The sequence below is a fragment of the Episyrphus balteatus genome, chromosome 4 (genome assembly GCF_945859705.1).
Source record: "Episyrphus balteatus chromosome 4, idEpiBalt1.1, whole genome shotgun sequence".
In the NCBI taxonomy this organism is placed as follows: Eukaryota; Metazoa; Arthropoda; class Insecta; order Diptera; family Syrphidae; genus Episyrphus; species Episyrphus balteatus.
In genome coordinates, this window is record NC_079137.1 from 82,564,165 (window position 1) to 82,590,200 (window position 26,036).

Genomic DNA, 26,036 nt, shown 5'->3' on the forward strand with positions numbered 1-26,036 from the left:
ATTAAATGATTGCAAGTCCAGTCACTATTGAAATAAAAAAACGGAGAGAGAAGAAAATATTTTCAGAGCTTATAGCTATATAGGGAGTTCTTTTTTGAAAATAATGGAGAGAAAAAGAAGTGCACTTAATGTGTGAAAAAATATTTTACGCGTACATGTAGAAAAATAATGCATTCTTTAAATTCACAAAAGTGACCAAGAAATAAGAAAATATTTGGCCCGCTTGCGCCGGTTTAATGTTGAATCATGAGGGCACAGGTGATACGACGAAGACGACCACAAAAGTTGAATTTAACATACCTACCTACCTACCGGTCCAAGCGATAATCACGATCGACATTCATGAATCGACTCGTTTCATCGAAAATATTTAATCAAACAATTTACCCGTCTCCTATCCCACGGCAAACAGCCGTCGAGTCGCCCGGTCGGTCGCCGTCGCCGCCACTCCGCGCCGCAAGCATAAGCGAGTGTGTGAAAACCTGACTAACTAACCTGACTAACTGGGCGCTATACCTACATGTGCTCATCGCATCATGGTTGGGTTGGAGTGGAGCTCTTAAAACACACGCACAGTGTTGTATACAACTTCTCAACTCTATGGTGTAGGTACCCACGACGAATTCAACCTCCGCACCAGTCCAAGTCCACCTAACCCAAAAATTATATTACTCATGTATTTGTGTGTGGTACTCAGTTTGGGGCGCTCTACCAACCACCATCAGAAACAGAAACGAACACCACTACCACTTTAATTTACAACAAAACCAAGGCAGTAGGAAGGTATAAGGCGATGAAGATCATCATCTGAACTGTGGGCACCATGAAGATAAAGACGATAACACAACTAGTTAAGGAACACGTTCTGCTGTGGTGGCATGCATGGGAAATGGCATCTCCAGGCAAACGGATTTAGCAAAAACTGTGCACACAGAGGTGACTCGCATCAAAGGAATGTTGAGCATTTTTTTTTTGTACTCTGCTTTATTTATTTGTCTGTTTTAATTTGGATTTTTTTTTTTTGTTTAGTGCTTTGCCACTCTCTGCATTGAATAAATCTATTTTAATTCTGCGTAATTAAGGTTCACAGTCTGTGTGCAAAGTGTTCATATACTTGTGGGATTTGTAATCGAAAAACATCTTTAAAGCAAAACTAATTCATAGTTTAGCTACTAATGAAAACAGAACTCTTAACTTTTGCCCACACATGCAAGTTATGGCTTGGAAGTAGTATACATGTTTTATGATCAAATTTGTGTTTGTTTATTTGATGTAACATAATCGGCACACCATTTACATGCCAACATGTTGCATGTTATAGTTTTAGAAGGATTTTTTTATTTGATAGACGATGGCAAATAATTTGCTCCTTTACTTGCACATCTACTTGCTTCAAAACTAAGTAAGCAATGCGAACCTAATCTACATTTTTGAACCAATAATTTAAAAAAAATTGACAAATAATTGGTTTGGCAGTTATAATTGTAAGAATTTGGTTGAGATCTAAACAAAAGCGTTCCTCACTCCAAAAATCGCTAGCTAATGTGGCTAAATAATTAAACTTATTTCCAATATTCTGCCAGTCAAATAGGTTTCTCACCCCAGTGTTCGATTCACAGACTGGGTCATTATAATGCCAACAAAATACTTTGTACGTAAATTGTTGCCATAATTTTTATTATGAAAGTAATCACCTGGAGGATATCTAAATTTATTCATTCCTATACCAATTGGATAGAATAATTCTGGCGATCGTCTCATCAATTAGCATACTTATAGTTTTCTGTATCTGTGTCTGGATAAGATACAGAAATAAAAATATTATATGCCTTCTTTTAATACTCTCTTTGAAAAGTAAAAAAAAACGTCTCGTGCGTTGTCGTCGTTGGAGCATTTAAAATGATATTTTAAATGTTTACAAATAGTTATTTTGTCTTTCATTTGTGTATAGATAAAGAATATCAAGATATCAAGACCAATCCCTATAAAGAATGAGATAAAAACTCTCAACGAGATAATATTTTCATTTATTTTCAAACATAATACATTATGAAGAAATAATTAATTATATTTAAAACAATCGATTCGTCATTAATTAATCAGTAAATCAAACATTTGTATACTAATACTAATCTGGCGTGTAAACAAATTGGAAATTAAAAACACATTACCTTTTTTTAATGTTTACACCTGTAAAATATATATAAAAAGGAACACATCAAAGATTGCCTAATGAATTAATTACCGTCTATTAGCTTCAGTGCTGAGTAACACTATGGCATTCCAATCAACTGACACCGTCATCTTAGCTTGGGTTGAAATAAGTTTTTTTGTTTTTTTTTTCTGTTCCTCTTCTCTCTACCCAAGCAAAACTAAATTAATTCGATGATGGATTTATTTATTAATTATCTAGATTCGATTAAGGAAACTTAATTCCGTGTGTAACAATATTTGAGCGACGATGTAAAGCCGTTCGTTGTGTTGGTTTTCTATTCGAGTGATTTATCAAGCTTAACAGAGAAGTGCATAAGAACATTGTTAACAAAATATGTTAGAGAATGTTTCTTTAATTAAAATGTTATCAAAATTTTAGCGGACAAAATTAAAGCATCCCAAGATTTAATTCATACTCAAATAGCCCGTTCCATTAGAGGTGGTAGTTTACTCATGAGTAGAGATCTAGTATTAGCAACTTCACATCCTGTCTACTCAATTTAGTACTAGATCTTTTTATCAATTACTTATGAGAAGGCTACCACCTCCAAAAGGACGTTCGAGTGTCAAAACTGTCAAAATAACATGGCAATGAGTTCAAATCTTGTTCCAAATTAAAATGCCAGTATTCTAAATTTAAATATTATACCTCTAATTTTTAATAAATATATCAAAACATCACACAATAGTTATATTCCTTCGGGCTCCAGTATCTACTGAAAAGTATTTTATAGTACTTCTGAATACATTCAAAGACATTTTTTCTATAGATGAAACGGAGTTGAATGCGACCAGAAGTATTAAGCAGTAGATACAAGATCCCAAAGGAGCTCAGCCAATATTAAAAGAGGAATGTATTATTATGTGTGGAGAAAAAAAAAAACCAAAGTTGTAGAATGTACTTACTTATATTAAGACATCGCTATAACTTTAAACATGATTCATGAAAATGATAAATACTAATATCTTTTTTTCAATCTTGTGTAATTAATAAAACGATTTTTGTTTTACTGGACACAAACAGAGATGTCATGCTGACTTTACCCATAAACTTGACAAATGGATTTTTAACTAATTGATGAGCTTAATTTATTTTTTTGTTTCCTTCTTTAAGATGAATCAAGAGAATTAAGATTTCTCCTTCAGTGACTTCATTAAATGCAGTCAATATGCATTTACAGGAAATATATTCAATATGTCTCACAGAATTTGTATTAACTGGCTTATTAGGATAATATGGTAGAATAAAAATAGTAAAAGTAGTTAATTTCCCATTGTTATCACGGAATCTCAAATCTGTTAACAATAACCATGTTTCCGTGAGACTTCAAAGTCCAGTTAGTAAAAATTTAACGCCGACTTCAACAACAAAAACTTATGTGGAATCCCTTAACCTCTCTTCTTGCAGTAAAAACGAGGTTCAAAAGATGTTTTTTAGACTTTACAGAATTTTCACGAAAATAACGGCCGTTGTTATGTAACAAAATATGAAATTGCATTCTAATTCATTATTTTTGTAAATTCTATTTAAACTATCGGCCTCCAAAAATAAAAATCTTATACACAAATATTTTCATCTTATATCAAAGTGATTTTCAATGGAATTATATCAATTATTATGTATTCAAACAACAATATGGCTTACTTACTATAGTAATCCCACATGAGCCTCTAAATTAAAATATCATAACATTTTTTTTTCTTTCACTTGTTTGTCCAAATCTATTTTAAAATTTTCGGACACGTTGCCAGGCTTTTGTGTGTATAAATGTTTATCTTGTGGCGTTGTTCTTTTACGTCGCATCGTCCGGTCCCATCCCGTTCTTCGGTCGGTCGATGCGGGTGAAAAATTATATGTACATTCCTTACTTCTCCTTTCTTTTATGGGATAGGTATAAGGAGAGAATGTGAGTGTGTTGTTTACTCACCTGAGAAAACTTATGGTCGGTTGGACCTTATATTACCTTTTCATATTCCCATGCATTCCTTGATGTTGAACGGCTCTTCGAATTTACCCCTGAACGAATTTGTTTTATTTTTTTTTTTTTTTCATTTCATGTCCCAAGATTTCAGATCACCTGAACCTCGAACCTTGAACATTTCCCTTTTTCCTCATCAGGTTTAATAAAATATAGTTAATCTCTTTTGTATTGTTGTTGTCTTTTTTTTTTTTGTTTACTCGTTGTTGGTATAGTGTGTTGGGATATGAAGACGGGTGTTTTCAAGAGAAATACCTGTATCGGTTTAGCGGCGCTCTTACTGCCACTGCTGTTTTTGTGCTGCGCTTCATGCTGTGAGTTAAATTTAATAGCTAAGAATTATATTTTTTTTTGTTTATGAAGAATTTGGAATGTGACGGGTCGTTTTGTGTTTTTTGACACCTTAATCGATGGCTGGATGTCATTTAGATGCCTTTTAAAAACTATTAACTTTATGTGAAGAAACAAAAATTTGCATAACTTCTTGGGAGGTTAATGCAAAGACGGTATTTTTTTAAATCAAATATGAAATCACGATGCATTGAATTTGTTTTGGACAACTAGGTGATGATACCTACAGCTTTTTGTTGTTTTCTATTTCAAATTATTCTGATTGTTACGATTTCGGGTGTCTTCAATAAGATTTTCAAGTTTTCACTGTGATTAACCAGTTTAGCTTGCGATTGAAGATTTTTGGATGTGATTTAGTAGCTCGAATGTGATTTACTAGTTTCGATTGTGATTTACTAGTTTGACTGTATTTTACTAGTTTCGATTGTGATTTACTAGTTTCGTTTGTGATTTACTAGTTTCGTTTGTGATTTACTAGTTTCGTTTGCGATTTACCAGTTTCGGGTGTGATTATCCTCTTTTGGTTGTGATTTACCAATTTCGGTTGTGGTCAACCAGTTGTGACTATCTTTAAACAGTATAAAATGTGATTACCCAGTATAAGCAGTAAAAGTACAAAAAATGTACCAAACGATTTTTCAAAATGTCCAACAAGACACCAAATTCCATTTATCAATGTAACATTCACTGAACAGTTTTTTTTTTTTAAGTACATAACCAATGTTTGTATAAAATATAAAAATCGTCAAATTTTGTTTGTTTAAAAAAGAAAAAAATATTCTTTTAGATATTGATCTAAGTTCACAAAAATGTCGTAAAAATAAATGTATCTCTACCTCTGTAAGGTGTAGTAGCTATCTTTTTAGAAGACCAGTTTTTGTTTTTTTTTTTATATTTAAATTCCAGATCATCACTTAGCATCGCCACTTTTTCCCATTCATTTGTTTCTTGTTTGTCAGAGAGTGCATTACTTTTCTTCGCAGCCACTTGAGAATGAAAACATAAATAAATAAAATCACGAAGTAACTTTAATCAGATGGTACAATTCATATACAAATGTATACACAAAATATTCTTGGAACTTGGTTAAAGTATGGGTAAGCATTTAAATGAATGTCCACATACGCTATAGTCTGGCACAAACAAAAATAATGGCATTTAATGACAAGAAAGCAAACAAACACAGTTGAAAGAAACCAAGTACAAGACTTTATTTCTCAGTATTAAAGCAGATGAATTTCTTATGAAATTTAAATAAGCTTATCAGTTAAAAATGAATCTTCTTTTGTTCTAATCAAAATGCCATTCTAGGGGCCAAATTGTGAATCTAAGTATCATAGAATTTTTGACCCAGTGATCTTTTCGTTTTGACAAAAAAGTAAAATTATATAAAATGCACCAAGCGAGATGAACCTGCTTTTGAAAATATATGGCAAAAGGACAAGTACTTTATGCGCGAGGTATTGAAGGGCTTAGTTAGAATCTCATTCTTCATAATTCCTTGCATATATATGAAAGGTCCAAGAGATGTTACTTATATTAGCCCAGTTCCATTGTATGTGGTAGTTTACTCATGAGTAGATCTAGTACTACAATTAACACATGATCTTCTACTCGAGGAGATAGGAACGTGTAGTTGTTGTACTAGATTTCTACTCACGAGTAAACTACCACCTCCAATGGAACAGGTGTGTTATCAGCTTTGCTTAAACAGCAACGTAACTTTAGAGGACCTAGACTACTCATGAGTAGAGAATTGTTAGATCTAGTACTACCATTTACACATGCTCTTCTTCTCGAGTAGATGCAGATGAAAATGTATAGTTCGTGGTAGTAAATAATCGTGGATTATTAGTAGACAATTAAAACATGATCTTCTGCGCGAGTAGATAGAAGGTGCAGTGTAGTTGGTAATATTAGATTTCTGCTCATCAGAAGACTGCCACCTTCAAAGGACCGCAGTTAATGTGAACGCGCCCAGCTGTCATTGTAAACACAGTGTTCTCATTTTACTTTTCTAAGTCCAGAGGTGTCGTTTCCTGTCAACAAACAAACACTTATAGCGTTTTCGTTTGGTAATTCTCAGAACGGTCCGGGACTGTCCGATCCGGAATTCCAAACGAACAAACTTGGATACTTTTTTTTATTCTGAAGTTTGAGTTTCTTTGTATTTGTGAAACTGCAAATAATGCGAACGCCCGATGAAAGTTTTGTTTTGTTTATTTTTGTTTTGTCCATAAAAATTTATCTTTTTTTTTGTGTTTTGTACTTTATTTTAATATAATTTAAAGTTTCGCATAATAAAAAATCTCAATATTCACAAATGAACAACATACAATAACATTTCATTACTTTGACGTCTTAAGTGTGAACATGTATGCGTGATTCTCAGTTTGATTCTGCCTCAAAATTCAGAATCGATTTTCTCTCCTTTTTAGAATTAGAAATGTCAATGAGTGCCAAACGATCAGTTTCAGAATCGTTCGGAGGATTTCCGGAGAGTCCCGGACGACCAAACGAAAACGCTATTATTTTCTGACTAATTTTTGGCATTATTTAAAAATCGTATTTAAGACAAAAATGAGGTACAAAATGTCAGATAAAATAATTGATGAAAGTGTCATTGTTTAGAAATTAAATACAATATATTTTACCTATAGATACCGACCGGGCCGATTTTTCAACATTTTTGTGTATTATTACAAAAAATAAAAATCGGCAATTTAAAATTCATTGAATTTAAACCTCGACTTTTTCAACAGATCTTCTTGTAGTAAATCGATCTATTGACCTGTAAACATCTAAACAAATATTTCCACCTTCCCTTTTCTATAGTTGTTCTAAAAAAAAAAACAGAAAACAAAAAAAAAAAAAACAAAAAACATAAATTTTTCTCTAAAGAAGGACGATAAATAATGGACTGTTAAAAGTAATGACTTCAATTAAAATTTCAAATAAGCTTCATTTAAGGCATTGGTCTGGGTCTGGGTGTATTTTGCGCAGAGTTCATAAATTTAAATGTAAACATCACGTCTAAATGTAACTTCAGTTTTTTTTTTGTTAATAAGGTAAACCCAAAAAAACACACAGTCTCAGTTTTTTTTTTTTTAAATGAAAAATTTCCAATATTCTTAAACTGGTTCATTAAACTGAATGTTTATATGAAAACTTTTTTAGACGGATGCTGTGTATAGTCTTACAATGTTTAGATTAAGAAATGCCAGAGTACCTCAAGAAAAATTTGTACTCTTGTACGTTTTTACGTAATTAAAAAAAAAAATAAAAAAAGCAGCAGCAACAGTACACACGGCACATACAAGTTCTTCTGACAAACAAAAATCTCCTGTAGCTCCTTGAGCTGGCTGTCGCTCTGCAAACGCATACTCTAGTCGGGGGTTAATGAATGCAAACAATCGCCTTCGCCTCTGTTTAAAGAGAGCAAAAGCAGGAACACAAAAAAATCATACAAAACGCGCCACATCCCAAAGGCAAACATGCTGCTTGCGACTGCGACTACGAGGTGGAAAGGGGCAAACTCAAAGAGCAAACATTTCTTCACTTCATACGATGATGTACGATTGTGTACGTTCATTCAAGATTCCCAGGGTCGGGAACACTTTACAAGTCTTTCATGGGGCCTTTGTTTATAGTAAATGAATGGATGTTAGTTTCTGTTATGAGTGTTAGGTGCTTGACAATTTATGTTCTATCACCACTAATCAATGCGTGTGCAGTGTGATATTTTTTGAAGGGAAAAGATACAAAAAAAGAAACCTTTAAGATAGGTAAATATTTATTCATTTAGAAAGTCCTAGCTCCTATATAGTGGCAACAAACTGTAAATCTGTGTAAATCTTCGAGGTTCACCGGATAGAAATGTTTAGTGCAACTGACACATGACACATATTGAAAAACTTGCATTCAAATGTGTTTGTACAAAAATTTAAAATCTTCATGTCGTTAAAATGGTGCACAATCATTGTAAGCATCAGCAGGCTCCGGTCTCCTCTCCGGTCGGTGGTGTAGTGGAACACTAAGTGTTCTTTGGGTCGTTTTTCAGCAGCACGGTGCACGGATAACGCAGGAATATGAGAAGCAAAAATGTGTAACAACATATACGTAACTCAATAAGTACACTCGAAGAAAAGGAATTGCATGCCTCCACTCTGTGCGATGTGAATGCATTCAGTGCGTTCGCGAGTGCATTAAGAATTCACTTACACTTTGTGTGCCTATTTTAAAACTCATGTTTTTTCTTATTTTTCCTTCTTTCCTTTTTTATATTTTAATATTCCTTTTTTAATGCTTTTAGGTTGTCTACAAACAAAACTGGACGCATGAAGTTTGTATTTAGTGTTTTTGAAATATAATTTCCGTTCTTCAACCCCACTTCATATTTATGCTGCCAGGATGCAAGCAAAATTATTATGCTCGTGAAGAATATGCGAGTTCTTTTCTTTTCTTGCAAAACATATATTTCACGAACATGCGGATGATGTGTAAATGAATTTTCTCAACATCTGTCATCTGACAACATCAGAAGCAGAACCCCAGACACTTGTAATTGAATTGAAAGCGCAAGTTTACTGGACAAAAAAAAAAAGAAGAAAAAGGCAGATTGTTACACCTTTTTCGAAATTAAATCAAGTACGCGCGACTTCAATATCCTGTAGATTAAGGCAAAACATTTTAACCTTCCCTTAAATATTTTTTCCATCCCCTTGAGTTTGTTCATGGCTTAGGTTGTAGCTTGTAGGTATAGAAAGAGAGACAATATTATGATGGTGCGAAATGTGCTTAAACGAGGGTAGTTTCTTCCTTTTTAGAAAAAAAAGCTAATGCTTTAAGGTGGGGTTTACGGTGTATATTCTCATATATACAAGTCGAATATAGTGTGGAAATAAAATCAATAAGATTTTTGGTTGAAACCACATTTACGTTTTATAACCAAGCAACTGTACTTATTTCTTTGTCCATGGTTATAGAGTAACATAACTATTTTGTGGGGAAAAGCCTTTCTTTTTTTTTGTTGCCATAATCCATCCAGCTCATGCAAGGGTAGTAATAGGTATAGGAAAATTCTTTCATTCTTTTGCAAGAGTTAAAGGGGATGTTTTGTCTCTATGTCATTTATGTGTGTGGATGTGTGTGTTTAAGTTAAGCAATTTACTTAACTTAATTCGTTCGTTGAGGTGAAAGCAATATTCATATATTGGGGCATTCTTAAAACGTGATAAAGCAAAAAAAAAAAAATAACAATCGATACCAACAAAAAAAACTATCAGCATTTCCATCAGAGTGGCCAGATGTGCGCGGTTTTTTCTACATTAAATTTTGTATTCATAAAGAAAAATAATGGATCAGTTTCATTTAAGAAAGACACTTTTTCGGTAAATGTTTAATGTCCCCCTCGAGGTTAAAAGATATTAAACTTCTCACTCGCAATAAATCCACTTTTAGTCTTTAGGTGGTAGGTACAATTTTGGGTAGGAGTTTGTGAAGGATCAATTTTTGTTGGTAACATAAATCCTTTCCTTGCTTTTATTTCCATTTAATACGTGTATCTGAACGCGTCTTAATAATTCATACTGCGAGATTTTAAGAACAAGATTTTAAAATGCGGTCAATCGTACCCAACCCGAGATTTTGAAATTGCGAGGTTTCGATATAAAAGATTTCATAATGCGAGATTTTAAGAACTGGATTTTAAAATGCGGTCAATCGTACCCAACCCCTCTACATTTAATCTGCTGCTAAAAAAAGCAATTTTTGATGCGAGATTTTGATATAACAAGATTTTAATGAACTTGCGAGTTTTTTTTTCTAAAATGCGAGATTTTAGTTTGCAGGAAAATGTGAGATGTTTGAAATGCGAAATTTTGCTTAGCGTATTTTTTTTGCAAAAATGCGAGATTTTGTTATAAGAGATTTTAGTTTGCGATCAATCGTACCGCTCCCAATACGATCTGAACGATATGAAAAAAACGGCAGGCAATAGGTACATTATGCGAATGCCAATCGTTTGCTGCAGACAATTTTCTCCAAATACAACGAAAATATAACTCGCAATAAATAAAATCAAAAATACTTAAAATAAATGCAACATTATAAGAATAGTATCCCTGTTCAATAAACGTTCATTTTCAATTCAATACACATCATCACCTTGATAGACACCAATCAATGACAAAAATTTAATTTGGGAGCATTTAATGATATTTATTTAATAAAAATAAAACTTTCAAAGATGATTCAAATAATAATTTGAATGTATACGGCTATTTTAAAACTATACGAATATAAACTTAAAAATAAAATATCCAATTAAAGAAGGTCAAAGCTATATGCCAATTTATTCTAAGAGAAATAATTTTATATAAATTACATGTTTGGATAATTTAATTTTTATTGTGTGTTACAATTAAATCATTTTCTCGAAACGAGAAATAGGAAGGGCTTCATCCAACTTAATTTTCAGCATCATCATGATCATTATTTCATGCTGGTGTCTGTGTGTGTGCTCTTTTAACCTTATTTATTGCCTTTTCTTTTAAACCATCAGATTAATGTAATGATTATTTTCGGTTTTTTGTTTTATTTACAGAAATGGTTCTGAGGTACTGTGAATCACCATCAGTTGGAACGTGTTGTACTTATAATATGGAAACAAAGATGGCCATGTCTTCCAGACTACATCTGGAGAAGAATTCCAAAGAAGAAATAAACAGACTATCGTCAGTGCTGGGTGCTAAAGCACATAAACTCAATGGTAAGTGAATCATTAACCTATTTGTAGTATAATAATAAATGGGTATTCAATGCTTAAAAAATAATTTATCCCTAGTAATTGTTTCAATTTGATTATTATATTGACGCCTACTCTCTCACATATATTAAATTGAATGTAATGCTGCTGTTTCTGATGGTAACAAGAGTAGTCGTCTACATTTTATATACTATTTCTGCTTTCTCAAAAATTTATTAAGACAAATGTCTTTTAGAGGAAATCATTTTTTTTTTTTGCTTCTTCTACTTGTTCAATTGTAGAAGTGTAATTTATTGAAATGCATACACACCAGAGGAAATGGTGGCATATTCATTGAAGGCACAATTATATTGGTCAGCAAATTTGTATATTTTACTTAGTTTTTACCCGCAGACTTGATTTGAAAAATTAAATACTTGTCATGAAAAAAAAAAATATTGTCTTGGGTTTTTATACCCACATGTACATTCATAATCGGCTTATAGACTTGTTGAGATTTGAGTATCTACTTGATTGTTCATTGATGATGTGATATCATATATGTAGTAGTTGTGGCCTTGGCAGTTTATTGCCTGCCACACGGAATTGAAATTTGACAAAAGACACTGCAAATTGAGGATTTTATAAAACAATTTGAGCTACAATGTTTTGGGTTTTGGTTTTTTGCAAGTCAGCAATGGTATGTTTCTTCAAGTCATTGGCCGGGTTCAACACAGGCCAATCTAAACTTAAGTTCTGAACACCTTTTTTTTATAAGGTTGCTTCTTACTTCTTATAGAAGTCAACTAGTCACAACAAAGGCACTGTGTCTTGAGTGCACCTTAGCGTAGCCGTTTGGATTCAGTAGAATATTGTAGTACTGTTCCATTCTTGCACTCTTGCTGATGGTTGAATGTCATTGAGAGTTGGTTCATCATGAAACACCGCAGTGAATCCTCAAGAAGTAATATTAATCCAAAAACCGTTTTGCACTTCTATGTAATGACCGAAATTTAAGCTATTACATATTTAGTCTTCTGAGTGTCTTACTGGTATTGTTAACCGAGGCGATTGGTTAATTATCCATTTGAAAGCCTCTCTTTTGTACTATAGTTATCACTTATCACCCTTTTATGCTATTCAATGCACTATCTAACCCCATATTGGTATCTTTCTTTCATTTTCCTGGAGGTATTATTGGTAGGCATTTATCCCTCCAAGAAGAACAGTAAATAAGAAGCCTATACCGCATTCACTATTATTTTTTAGGGGCAGTTTTTTTTACAATGAATTGAGAAAACCTTCAACAGTATCAGTATCTTCTCCAACTAAGTCGGTTGGGCTAAGCAGAAAATTGGAGGTCCCTCCATTCCTTCAAAATTATATTGGTTCTTTGCGAGTTCATTGCCCAGCAAATTATTTTTTTTCCTTTTTACTAAAAAGTATCTTAGTTATATTTATATCACATTGCTACACTGCTTCAATGGCATTCAATTTAAATGCGAAAAAGGTTCTTGTCTTTCAAAGGCGTTAGGAGACCTTTCTTTTGATGTCTCACTCGATGAATTCTATGGGAATTTTTCAAAGTGCAAGGGGTTGTACCTTGTTTTTTCTTTCGAATATCAATAAAAATAGAATTCTAATTCTTGTACTGAAAAGCTTAGGCCTGTTTACTGAGAACTCTTATATTTCAACCAAAAATTATTTACAGACTTAAGTCCGAAAATATCTGCTTCCGGGTGTAACGCAAAAGGTATTTCGATTGCAAATAACTCAGCAACTAGAACTCAAAGAAACTTTTGGGTTTCATTTATGAATACAGCTTAAAAAAACGTTTTCTTTGATGTCTCACTCGTTGGATTTTACGAAAAATTTTCAAAATGCATTTTTTTTTTCGAGAAATCTGAAAAAAAAATCAATTTTTTTATTTTTTAACCTAAATGCATAGGTCTGTCTCACTCGAGTAAAGCCAGAACTATAATTGTCGGATCGTCGGATGAAAACGGAGGGGAACAGCGCTCGCAACCGCACTCGACGGATGAAAACTTGTCGAAAATACAAAGAAAACAACAACAATTGACAGTAGCTTCCGACTCCATCCGCCAATTATGGTTCTGGCTTAAGATTAAAAAGTTTGTCATGCCCCGGGGCCCCGGCTGGCAGCTCAACGTAAACATTGTAGTATTGTAGCAATTTTTTTTTTTTAATTAACACAGTATTCTTATAAATAATAATAATATTTATTTTTTTAACTTTCAGATGTGTTTAACCAGCTCCTTGCAGAATCTAAAAAAGAATTCCACTCAATGTTTAAGAGAACATACGGCGTTATATATGAACAAAATGCATATGTATTTTCTGACTTGTTTACGGAACTGGAAAAATATTACTCCCGTGGAAAGGTTGATCTTGGCGAAGCAATGGATTCATTTTTTAACACACTTTATCAAAAGATGTTTACAGTTTTGAACGCACAATTTGCCTTTGATGATAAGTAAGTTGACAAAGATTTTTTGTACGATAAGTTTTATTTTTTCTTATATTTATATTTTTTATTCTGAAAAAAAAAAAAAAACACAACCTTTATGCACCTTTTACGGATCTCAAACCACAAAAAAGGATTTATCTTTTTGTTTTATCCGCTTCTACGGAATAGATCAAAGTGTGTTAATCTTATATTACTACAATGAGTTATAAAATAGAACAAAGAACAACATCCGTAATCTATTTGGAGTAGAATAAAAGAGTATCATTACAAGTCGGCGAACCTGTTACATCCAGCATGTCTTGCTTGTCTTTGTTTCTCCTTTTTTTTCATTCTGTTTTTGTTTTTAGATAGGAAACACCCGATGATAAATGTAGAGTAGGTATCACCACACTCTCATATCAAGCTAATATCGAATTTCTGCAGACATAAAATAGATTATTCTTACTACATGCGGTTGTCGCATATAAACACATCGCTGCGCTGCGCTAGAGGTATAAAAAAAACAAAACCTAAACCACCAATCAACGCACACGTCTTCCGTGGGTACAATATTGGATTTAGGTGTGAAGTAACCAGTTAATTTTTGTATGATCTATCATCGCTTCTGTCAATTTGCTGCTGTTGGCAAGGAGTGCAACCACTTAGGGTTTTACTTTTAATAAAATAATAAAAGAACTCTAAGCACAAGTGCTTAGCTTGTGTTTGTGTTGCTATTGCCAAATAAAATGCAAGTCAGAGAAAGCTGACACCCGGATCGCATCGCAGACTTATAAGTGCATTTCAATTTATTCATGCAACACCTACCTGCATGGTCTGTGGAGCTCTCTTGTCTCTGCTTGAGATTATTATGTTGGTGGTGTTTGAACTAACTATCTATATTATATGATTACTGGCTGGTTAACATTTAGTGCACAGAGTTAAATAGGGTTGTGTTATGGGGCAACTTGTGAGTAATACAAATATAATGTAATGTTAAACCTTTGTTTATTTTTAATTATTGTTGTTCCACTGAACAAAATTATTTCATTGCAGATGAAATTATTATATGCAGATCTATCCACATATAAAGGTTGGTTTGGGTGTAGTTTAGTTTTATCGAATGATATGTTAATATCAATTCTCTGTTTCGTAGTCAAAACGCTTCCTCCGACTTTCAAACATTTCCTTGCCTAATTTGAACCTGTGATGCATTATAAGTGCGATGGATTATAACGCCAAAGGTTTGGGGTCGTGTCCCAACCTTGACCATCCAAAAACATTTTTTTTAAGGGTTCTGTCTCCAAGATGCACTTTTTCATGACAATGATCATGAAAAAGTGCATCTCTGGTTACCCGTTCGGAATCGGCGGTAAATTGTTGTCCCTTCTATTCTTGCAAATTATGATTGAAAGTTCTTAGTCACTTCATGGGGGTGTCATGCAACACATTTTTACTTGCGATATAGGTACTATAGGGCAAGTTTAGGATTCGTAAAAAAAATCGAACTCGAGATAACAATTTTACATGACATTACGATGATGGAGAATGCCAAAAAAGTGGGTCCGGCAATTCTGTCTGTCTGTCTGTGTGTCTGTCTCTATCTGGAGCTGCAGCCTAAACGAGTGAAGTGATTTTCTTCAAACTTGGTAGTTAGCAGTTTTTGGTGATTCCCTAGAGGGGAAATTGAAATTTTTTTTTTATGACCAAAACTAACGGTACCTGCCATATAACGGAAATAGAAAAGGTAATTTTTTTCAAAAACGGCTCTAACGATTTTGATTAAAATTTTTGTGTGTAGTATTGCACATAAGGGCCAACTTTTTAAATAAAAAAAATATTTTTTGTACCGTTATTAACGGTACTTGTCATAGAACGGTTTTTTTCGTTTCTGAATATCTCGTACAAAATTAACCCGATTTAAATGAAAATTTTTATACAAAAGTGTGTAAGTAAAGATAATATTAAAATTTTAGAAAATTTTCAAAAAACGCATTTTTGTTTTTTTAAAAAATATTTCAAAATTTTTTTTTGAAAAATCAATTTTTTGAAAACGGATCAATGAAAAATTTTGAAATTTAGTTTTTATGTGTAAATTAATTATTTCTTCAAAATGGCATACCAACTTTTTTTTTGAAAAATGTTAAAAAAATTTTATATATAAAAAATTATTTTTTTAAAAAACGGCTCCTACAATTTTCAAAATTTTTTTTCTAAAAATACCTTTTTGTACGAGAAATAAAATGGCATATTTGTTTTTTTTTTTTAAGATATTTTAAAACGGTGTTTTATTAATTATAAAAACAGATTTAATTTTTTTATACTACTTATGAAATTTCTTCAAAATATCAAATTTTAAATTTCTTGAATAAAAAGCTTTAACATTATAGTTACTTTAAGCATAAGAGCAAGTACGTGCGACCCCAGTCGTGCAATTTATTTTTATTATTTTTATTTGAATTATCTTTCCAAAGATTGTGCCACAGTGAAGCCCCCCAAGAATTTTTTTTTAATACGAGGTAAAACTCGACAAAAATTTTTGATTTTAACTTAAAATCATTTAAGCTTAACTTCAATATATTCACTGGATGCAAAATTAATAGAGAATATGCGATAAAGGATGTTTCAGCGATGTACTTGGCATTTGATTATTCTTAGTGTTTGCAGTTCTTTTTCAACTTCTTCAGCCACCACTTTCGAATCTGTCATGAGTTCTTCTACTCCTGAGTCCATTGCCATATTAATAATTGTATGAATATGCTTGCAAGGAAGTCTAATTTTTTTTTTTATTGCAAAATATTCACAACTGGTTCCAGAAAAGCTGAACATTTTGCTATGAAAGCTAGGCATATTTAAAGTAATAGTAGTAGTTAAATATTTTGTTTGTAATTATAATGGACTTTGAGAAACCCACTGCCCTAAAAAAGTTATAATCAAAAGTGTTTTATACATTGTCTCCAACTTTATATCCTTTTTATATAAACAGAATTTTTCAAATCTTTATGGATGATCCTATATTTTTAACCCTCCTGGAGACACGATGTTAATCTTCAAAATCTATTAAAATTCATGCTACATAATTTATTGACGTTCATCAAATGAATATTTAGTAATATTCTATAATTGTATGTCTTTTCTTTTTTTTCTAGATATTTAGGCTGTGTTAGCGAGCATATGAAAGAACTGAAACCATTCGGAGATGTGCCCGATAAACTATCCGTCCAAATAAAGAGATCGTTTGTTGCGACACGAACATATGCCCAAGCACTAATGACGGCCGCTGATGTTACGAAGAAAATGATTAATGTAAGTTTTATAAACAGTTTGGATAAAAATAAAAAATCCAATTTCGCGCTGCCTGTCTAAACCAAAACAAAAATATTATTAAAGCAGCCAAAGAAAATAAATAGATATAGTATACATCCATCCCATTTAATACTATACAGATTCGCTTAAACGCTGACTGCACGGCTGCGCTAACAAAGATGCAACATTGTGGTGCATGCAAGGGCTACGTGGAGAAACCTTGTACGAACTACTGTGTGAATGTGATGAAAGGTTGCTTACACTATTTCCATGAGCTGGATATGGAATGGGATAATTTTGTTTCTTCGATGGAAAAAGTTTCTGAACGTTTGTTGGGCTCATTTAATATTGTCATGGTTGTGGAGCCAATCAACATAAAAATCTCTGAGGCAATTATGAATTTCCAGGTAAGGCAATATTATTTACTTATTCAAAAAAAAAAAAACCATAATGCAGACACAAAAAATAATAACCAATAAACTGATGTGCGGTTTTCTATGATTAAGCAATGCATTTATGATTAAATACATCGCCCACTTGTCTTGTTGTCTTATTTACCAATTAGTTTAATCTCGTTGTGTTGTTTTTGACGATAAATGATTTTGAGCCATATTAGGCTTTTGGTTACCAAAAGCAATTTCTTCAATTTCCAACTTATATTGCTGCTTGGAACTTGTTTTTGTAATAAGCTTTGGTCTTCTAGAAAAGGCTTGACAAAAAAATGCTTCATATATCTATCCTATCAAATTTGAGATTATATTTTTTATCAGATTAATTTTGGGTTGGCGTTATAGCACCATTCGGTATTTCCCTTGATAAAAAAATGAATACATTCTTAAAGAACTGATTTTGTATCTTATCATTTTCGAAATGCATTTATGCTTTTGGAATTTAAAAGATCAACTGTCATGCAATCTTGAATTAATCTTATGTAAATATCCGTTGCACTGGTAACAGTAAGATTGAATTTTTCAAGTGGATATTGTGTGTCACGTCAACGTTTTTTAAATACAAATACATAAACAACTCATGACGAAGGTTCCATCAAATATCGACAAAGACTCTCGCTCACAAATCAATTGCAGTATATTTTGTTAAAACTTATCACTTCATCACTCTTGTGCCACAAATAATAAGCGCAGCAGTGATATGATAACATATTAATGATTAAAATGTTCAACATTACTTTTCATTGATTAGAAAAAAAAAAAAAAGTTGACTGACTTGAATGTATTTATTTAATCGTGTTTACTTTACAGGAAGCAGGGCAAGACATATCAAATCAGGTATTCCAAGGCTGTGGTCGCCCTTCGTTGGGTCGAAAAAAACGTACAATAAACCCAAAGTTCTTAGAACCCAGCAATCAAATGGCTTCGAGTGAGAGCATGGAAGCCGGTATTATCGATATTGATATCGATGCCACACTTGATAATGAAATCATACTAAAAGAAAATGCTCAGCAGCGTGTTAAGCGTACTATCGAATCCGAATCCGATGATGTTGCTGTTTCTGATCAAGAACAAAATAACCCACCTAAAAAGGGTGGTGGAGGAGGTGGTGGTGGAAGGAAGAACAAAAAAAAGCAGGGAAATAGAAAAAATGACGATAGTGACTATGTAACACGTGAACCAGTGCTGGATAAACTCATCAAAGAGATCAGACAAAAGGTTAAGGAATCGAAAAAATTCTGGTCAAATTTACCATATCAAATATGCAACAACGAAGATATAGCCGCTTCATCTGATGCCGACAATAATTGTTGGAATGGTCATACAGTAGATAGGTAAGACATATTTAAATTTAATGTCTAGTATTTGTCTTTCAACAATATTTTCTCTTGTATTTGTAGATATATGCACTCAGTGACCACAGAACATGGATCTTCTAATCCTGAGTTCCCTGGCAATCCAACATCGACCAAGCAACAAAGTTCTGTAACTTCTCAACTATTCTATTTAAAAACTGCCATTAGTCATTTAAGAAATGCCTATAACGGCCAAGATGTTGAATGGTCCGATCAAGGTAAAAGAGTAAAAAACACTGAGCTTTGATCTTTTTAATTCTAAAAATGCATTTATTTTCAGAAGAACCCTACTTTGGCAGTGGTTCAGGATCTGGTGGCGGAATCGATGACGAAGACGATGATGACGAGGGTTCAGGTCTTGGTCCTGGTTCATATCCCACATTTCATAAGCCAACTACTGCCAGCGGCAATACTGAGCATCCGTCAGTGCGTGTCAATAAAATTGATAATAGCGATGATGAAGACGACGTTGGTGGTGGCGTCGACGAACACACTTCAGGTCCAAGTCGTAATGAAGGTTCAATCGACAGTGGTGGTGGCACCCATAGAAATTCACATGAAGATGAAGATGAAGTCGATGATAATCATCTGGAGAATGAACCCAAATACAGCAGTGCAACAAAACTGAAATATATCCGATGGTCGTCGGTGCTTATGTACTTACTACTCATCCCATTCTTTACTACTGTGATTCGATTAAGTGGAAATCAACACAATTTGGATTTTCTGTGATTCTGAAAAAAAAACTTCCGGAGGTCTTGTGTTTATATTATTTTATTATTTTTTTTTTTTTATTAACTTAAATTTAAGAATCGATTTCTGAAAGTGAGGAATAATAGTGTGTGTTTGAGGAGTCGAAACTGCATTGAGGGGTATTTAGCATGTAATACATTTTTTGATGATACTGATACATTTTGGTAATTACAACTGATATTTATTGACATTGACAATGAAATATTTGTCAAACAAAACAAAACTAACATAAGACTTAACTAACTAGAAATAAACTGGCAAGAATCCGGAAAACATTATTTTGTATTTCTAATTCAGTTGTAGTTTGTGCTAAAATGATAAAAATCCCTTTTTTAGAAGTTACTAATGGAGTTTGTCACTTAAATAGTTATTGTTTATACGACATCAATAAATAGAAGGGAACACTATTCTAGATAACTTGTCCGATTTCATTCAAATTTGTATTATACTAAAATTATGTGTCTAAGGTTTTTTAACTTCAAGTTATGTCAGGCAAATGTTAAATGAAATCCCCGAAAACCATACAAAGCCACTTAAAAATTCCTGCTAAACTAAATTTGCTGAACTTTATCATCAATTCTGTTCACAGTGTACTGCCACTTATTCATTACTTTAAAAAATTGCTTACCTTTAGTCCCATAAATTTAATACCGAGTATAATTAAGGCACTAAAGAAGTGCATGTGCCTGGCAATCACACTAATAATTGGTAAATTGTCTGTACTCAAATCGATTTCTTCACACAAGTAACGAAATTTGCATCTATTTGTTAGTGAACAATCCTCATTAGTTAAGACCGCGAAAGCGGTAGTCTTGCCGGCATTAATTCCTTTATTGGTCTTAAATATTGTAAACTTATCAGTTGCTTGTTTTGGTTAATTCACAAAATCACCAACAATTTGATATGCTTTGAGAGAAGAATATGGACCTCCTTCGCAGAACCAAGGAAGTAATCGTTCCGACACACATCAGGTGGCAATTATGAGTGAACGTTGTGCTTCTTCGTTGCTGATTTAGAGGTCTAAGGTAAAGTTATGTTTAAAGACAGCCTCAGAATGCAGACCGTGCTGGGATCAATGTGCAAATCAAATGACAATCGCAACAAACAGTCATCATAACCTTAGATTTTCATACAAATACAGACAAAAAAAATTCCGGGGAGACAAGATATAAACGTTTTAAACTTCAAAGAAACTTAACAATGTTTTTTTCTACATTTAATATGATTCCTCTGCGTCTTCTTGACCTCTTTTTATCCCGGATCTGGGTCTTCTTCAATAGATATGAGGAAATGTTCACTTACTATTTATATCACCTGGTTCTGCAGATACGGTGGGTCCTAGACATGCTTAGTACTTATGTGAAGAAATAAGACATCCCAGCAAACATTTATGTGAACATTCATTAAACGTGCAGTTTATGTGAAGAAAATTATCGAAAAACATACACTTTTGTGGAATGTATTTCAATTTTGTTCAATGTGAACGCGTATAAGTTAATCCTCAAAAAATTTCTTCATCATTTAGGAACCCTACCAATTATTCGAATTCTTCGACACTAAACTAACCAAGAAAAAAAGTTCAAAACGGTTCAGAAATAAACTCATAAATGAATATTTTGTTTACTTATCTGAATAAATAATGAGTCAGCTCTGAAGGCAAATGTTTGTTATGATTGGACGTAAAACAATATTTAAGGAATTTGATTACAAAATTTGGTGTTGGCAATAAGTTTTACTTGTTTATTTAAAAAAAAGTCCATATGATTATTCAGATTAAAAAAATCATTATTCTAGTCCTTAGGTAACTGCTAGCCATAACGACTTGGTCGTACAATTTTATCTTTAACGTTTTATTGTGTTGGCTTTTTTTACCTAAATCATATGCGACATTTAAGATCTCGATATTTTTTCATGCAAACTAAGTTTAACCTTCCTTAAAGACTAAACAAATTAGTTGTTTTCAGTATCAGAATAGTCAAAGAACAACATTTACATCCCTTAATATTTGATTACTCTAAATGCAATAACTAGTTTCGATTCTCTTAAAAAAAAACCCAGAACCTTAAAAATAAAAAAAAAGTATTTATTAAAATTAATAAAAAGAAAAACAAAAAACGATTCAGAGTGCATTTATAATGAAAAAAAAACTACAGATATACGTAATTCAAGGAGTAATAAAATTAAACCGTAATAAATGTGTGTGTGTGTGTGTAATGCCTGTGTGTGTGTGAATGGGAATTAAGTACCTACATATTATTGTGTGAATGCATGTAATTTTTTTTTTTAGAATATCAAATAAATAATAAATAGTATTTTTTGGATATATTTACCAGAGATAGATAAAACATTAAAGTGGTTGTAAGGTTTCAGATAGCAAAATTGCAGCACAAATTTTCTGTTTTCTTACGGTTCATGCAAACAAAACAGGTTTTATATCTGAACAAAATAAATTTTTAAATATACAATACATGCATAGGTACTAACAAAAAATAGAAACATAATTAAACAAAAAATAAATAATAATAAAAAAAGGTGAAAATTTACATCCACAATATAAAATAGCTTCCACAACTGAAAAAAAAACATGAGATTGTGTAGATATAATGTTGACCATAGAAGTTAATTTTTGTATGTAGAAAGATCCATTTTATATAAGATGATTTCATTATTTAACAATTCCCATTTAAAAGTAAGCTCAAACAAGAGTAACAATAGGTTTGCTAATTTGTTGAAAATTTCAAATTATTTCAAGAGAACTCAAAACATCTTTTTAATTACTTACAAAGTCAATATTTTTTATTAGAGCTTTTGTTAATTACAATGACTCAACTACAAATTTTGATTCAGAATATTTACATGTTTAATAGTACACATAAAATATACTTAAACAAATATAATTTATCTAATAAATATTATTATTATTGATCCTTAATGCTTTAAATGTTTAGATTTTTGTTCTAATTTTGTTTTATATCAAATAATTGCCTACAACTACTTATAAACAATCAATGATGTTTTATTTTATAAATATGTACTAATTTAAATGTATTGTCCTTTGATAAACAAAAAAACCATTAACCAAACTAGTTTGATTATATTACATTAGATTTAAAATTAAAAATTTTAAAATGACGCATCATGATAAGATTGTGTCAGCAATATATTAAGATGAAAAGTTAATTATACATCTATATCATTATGTTAGTAAATTTTGTTTATATAGTAATTTAAAATAAAAAAAATAATTAATGTAGGTATTTCGTATAAATTATAATTTTTTAAAAATGTTTGTCAAAAAAAAAATAGAAAGAAAATTATTGTTTTATTATATTTTTATTTGTTTTATTTTTTCTATTATAAATACATATACATTAATATGAATATTATATATTTTTTGTGCGTTAAACTTCTAAATTATTATTTATAAACTAAGAAACTAAAATTGGAATTTTAATTAATTTCGTAAATCAGTGAATATATGTTTACAAATTATTATTTTTTTTTTTTTGTAATAAATGAAGGATGTGATTTAAGATTATTAACATAAAACAATGTTTTTTTATTTTTGTCATTTATGAAGATTTTATTTTAAAAGGTAAGTACAAGATGAATTAAAAGTACCTGAGGTACCGGGATAATCTTTAAATAATATGATTAGTCTTATAAATTGCCATTAATTAAATTAAATAAAAATGATACAACGACTAGCTTGATTGTGATGAGAAACATATATAAATAAGCTGCAATTAAATTTTTTAAAGCCTAAGAGAGTATCAGACTTGGAAACAAAATTAATAGTACTTTGCGAATTGGCTGCCTAGCGTTAAAAATATTTAAGTGGATATCAAATCAAAGAGAGAGAGTACTGAAAAACACATTCAAGCATAATGCCTGTTTTACGTCATAATGAAGTTTAAAAGTTAGTTTTAGATATCGTCGGCATAACGCCAAAACCGCGAATCTGCATTTTTGGATATTTTACTGCGTACTTGTTATCGGTGCCTCCATTCACTGCGTCGATCTCAATCCATTCTATTGCCTAGAAGCCTAAACTATTAATTTCCGTTGTACGAGTTTCCATAACATTGCATGAGTTTCCAAAACTTTGAAGCCGTTTTTCTCAAAACTACAATTTTGCAGATTCGTGGTTTTGGCTTTGTGCCCACGGTATGAGCCAGGAATGTTCATTTCACCTCAGAAAACTCACTCCAAGCACAATAAATAAATGAAATTATGTAATCTGATGATCGGATTGGCAAAGAAGTCGAGTGGCACGGGAACGAAATTATTCATCTTACGTATTAGTAATGGAAAGTGAAAGAAATATTGTTTTAAAATTAAAGTTTCTTTTAGACTAGCTTTAACCGGAGAATTGGAAGAATAAAATAATTATGATTTTCATTGTTTCAAAAGTTTAAGGAAATGTTGCGACTAATGAATATAAACAAAAGTGTTCTCAAAGCAGGTCAAGTTAACGTTTTAATTTTTGTTTCTTTTTTTTTGTATGAAAAAGTGATTCCCAAATCTGTTTTCCGTAGAATGAAATATACAAAAATGAAGTCAGGACAGAGAACATTTTCATTAGAAATGTCACGAATCAGAAAACAGAAAAAAAAACACATTTGGAAGTTTTCACGAACCTGTTCTGATCCAAAAGCAAGTTCAGAAAATCCTGCTCTGAGTGGCAGACTAAATAAACACCAATCTTACTTTCATTTTATAATTTAAAAACTCAAAAGAATTTCAATAGAGGTCAACTTTATTATTCAACAGTAAAATTTTCTTCAATATGTCATGTTTTAAATTACGTGATCACTGTGGCGTATGTGTAACATTTTCGTCTATGTAAAACAAAATTCAGTTGATCTTTTTTTAACATGCAGATATGATATTTAAAGGATACAAATGATCATGTGTTGAATTCGTGGTTAGATTTCGAATAAAAAAGCATAAAACGTATAAACTGATTTGGTTTGAGTGAAGGACATAAATACTAACTCTTTTTTCCTGTACAATCTCTGTATTATAGATTTTAACTATTCAATTTGAACTTGATTATACCTACATATGAAGGGCTAAGAGCTGAAGTGAACCAAGTCACAAAAAGTTAATTCGGAGACAGGTATAACGAGTTAAAGTTTTGGCACTAGATTTGGATTCTCTCAAGGATCATAATTTTGATTACAAAAAGGTCATGATAGCTTAACCAATGTAAATGAAAAAAACAAAAATTTTTTTATACATCTTTATTATTTGAAATTAACATTGCATATATATTATGTAGTTTATAGTAATAAAATAGTAAATTCATCTTTTTTGTTTGTTATTTACAAATACTAGGCGTTCAAAATAGTATATGATCAAGTCCACTTTCAAGATAAATATATTTACGAATTTCTCTTTAAAAAATTAATGTCGTAAAATTTCATTCGCTCTGAATTGAGTTTTACACAATTCGATCCTAAAATGGAATTGACCATTTTATTGTTCGGAACGCCTACTTAGTAGGTAGATAGATAGTTTAGGTACTTTACAAACTATTTGGAGGGTTTAAGGCATTACTAAAAATATATTTATTTTTTAAACACGCTAATAGAGAGATGACATCTTATGATTCTACAGGGCGAGTTTTTAAATAAACATAAACACTTATTAGTGCCACGATAGCACATAAAATGGGCAGCACAACTGTGGTAATTTTCTTTTGGATTTCAGCATTTTCCAATTTACGTTCTTTCTTCTGTTTTCGTGTTTCTTTAACTTTACCCTTTAATTGCCGCATTTTTATCTGAAAGTTAAAGGTTTCAACTTAATCAATGACATAGTTCTAGATAAAGATTTTACTTTAAAGTAGGCTTTAAAGGCAAGACTCACCAAACTATCAATATTCTTATCACGAAACTATATAGGTTTTTTTCTTGCCAAAGCAGAGGCACCTGTAGTTGACATCAAGTTCACGCGCAAAGTGTATTTCTCGTATCACGATGACGTGTAATCAAAATAAATTTCATGGATCGGGGGAAAGAAAATGAAATGAATGGCCTAAAGGTGGAATATAACGGAATGGCACGTAGCCGGCTGGCTACAGAAACAGATACATCACAACAATACAAACCAAAACCCAGGGCCGGTTCAAGCCAAACGAGCGCCCTGTTTTAAGTTGTTCATTTCATAGGCCATATCCACAATAACCTGTGGGGTAGACTTTCGAATGTGTTTTTTTTTTGTATAAGGTATTCCCAGTAAGCCAAATCCTAGTTAACATTAACATAGCAATTGAGGACCTTGCATAAAAAGGGGGTGATTTAAAAAATGAGAAAATATACCATTTTTTTTAAATAGCATGTTATTTTAATACATTCGTGAAATAATTAATTTTGCAGTTTTTTTTTTTAATTTCCCGCAAAAAGTTTTTGATGC

At 31.8% G+C, this 26,036-nt stretch overlaps 2 protein-coding genes across 4 annotated transcripts in view; one reads left to right on the plus strand and one right to left on the minus strand.

Annotated features, from left to right (window-relative positions):
* The window catches only part of LOC129919774 (glypican-4), a 36,066-nt gene extending 16,177 nt beyond the window's left edge, over positions 1-19,889 (plus strand). The window contains exons 1-8 of one of the 3 annotated variants that reach the window (XM_056000814.1): positions 10,962-11,057; positions 11,149-11,313; positions 13,549-13,783; positions 16,903-17,059; positions 17,200-17,466; positions 18,319-18,842; positions 18,909-19,081; positions 19,144-19,889. In XM_056000814.1, coding sequence (XP_055856789.1) covers positions 11,151-11,313; positions 13,549-13,783; positions 16,903-17,059; positions 17,200-17,466; positions 18,319-18,842; positions 18,909-19,081; positions 19,144-19,595 — 1,971 coding nt within the window. In that variant the 5' untranslated portion in view covers positions 10,962-11,057; positions 11,149-11,150 and the 3' untranslated portion in view covers positions 19,596-19,889. Of the gene's footprint in view, positions 1-10,961; positions 11,058-11,148; positions 11,314-13,548; positions 13,784-16,902; positions 17,060-17,199; positions 17,467-18,318; positions 18,843-18,908; positions 19,082-19,143 lie in introns of those variants that run through there. The other 2 variants (XM_056000811.1, XM_056000812.1) reach the window with 2 other exon arrangements.
* Positions 19,890-24,851: 4,962 nt separating this feature from the next.
* Positions 24,852-25,644, minus strand: LOC129919775 (single-pass membrane and coiled-coil domain-containing protein 4 homolog). Its single transcript, XM_056000815.1, has 2 exons — positions 25,491-25,644; positions 24,852-25,404 (listed from the first exon to the last, which is right to left on the minus strand). The coding sequence occupies exon 2, from the start codon at positions 25,396-25,398 to the stop codon at positions 25,225-25,227; it is 174 nt and encodes a 57-aa protein (XP_055856790.1). The 5' UTR covers positions 25,399-25,404; positions 25,491-25,644; the 3' UTR covers positions 24,852-25,224.
* Between the last annotated feature and the right edge of the window lie 392 nt (positions 25,645-26,036).

Coding starts and splice junctions, on each gene's coding strand:
- LOC129919775 (XM_056000815.1), bottom strand. CDS start 25,398: ATGCGGCAATTAAAGGGTAAAGTTAAAGAAACACGAAAACAGAAGAAA.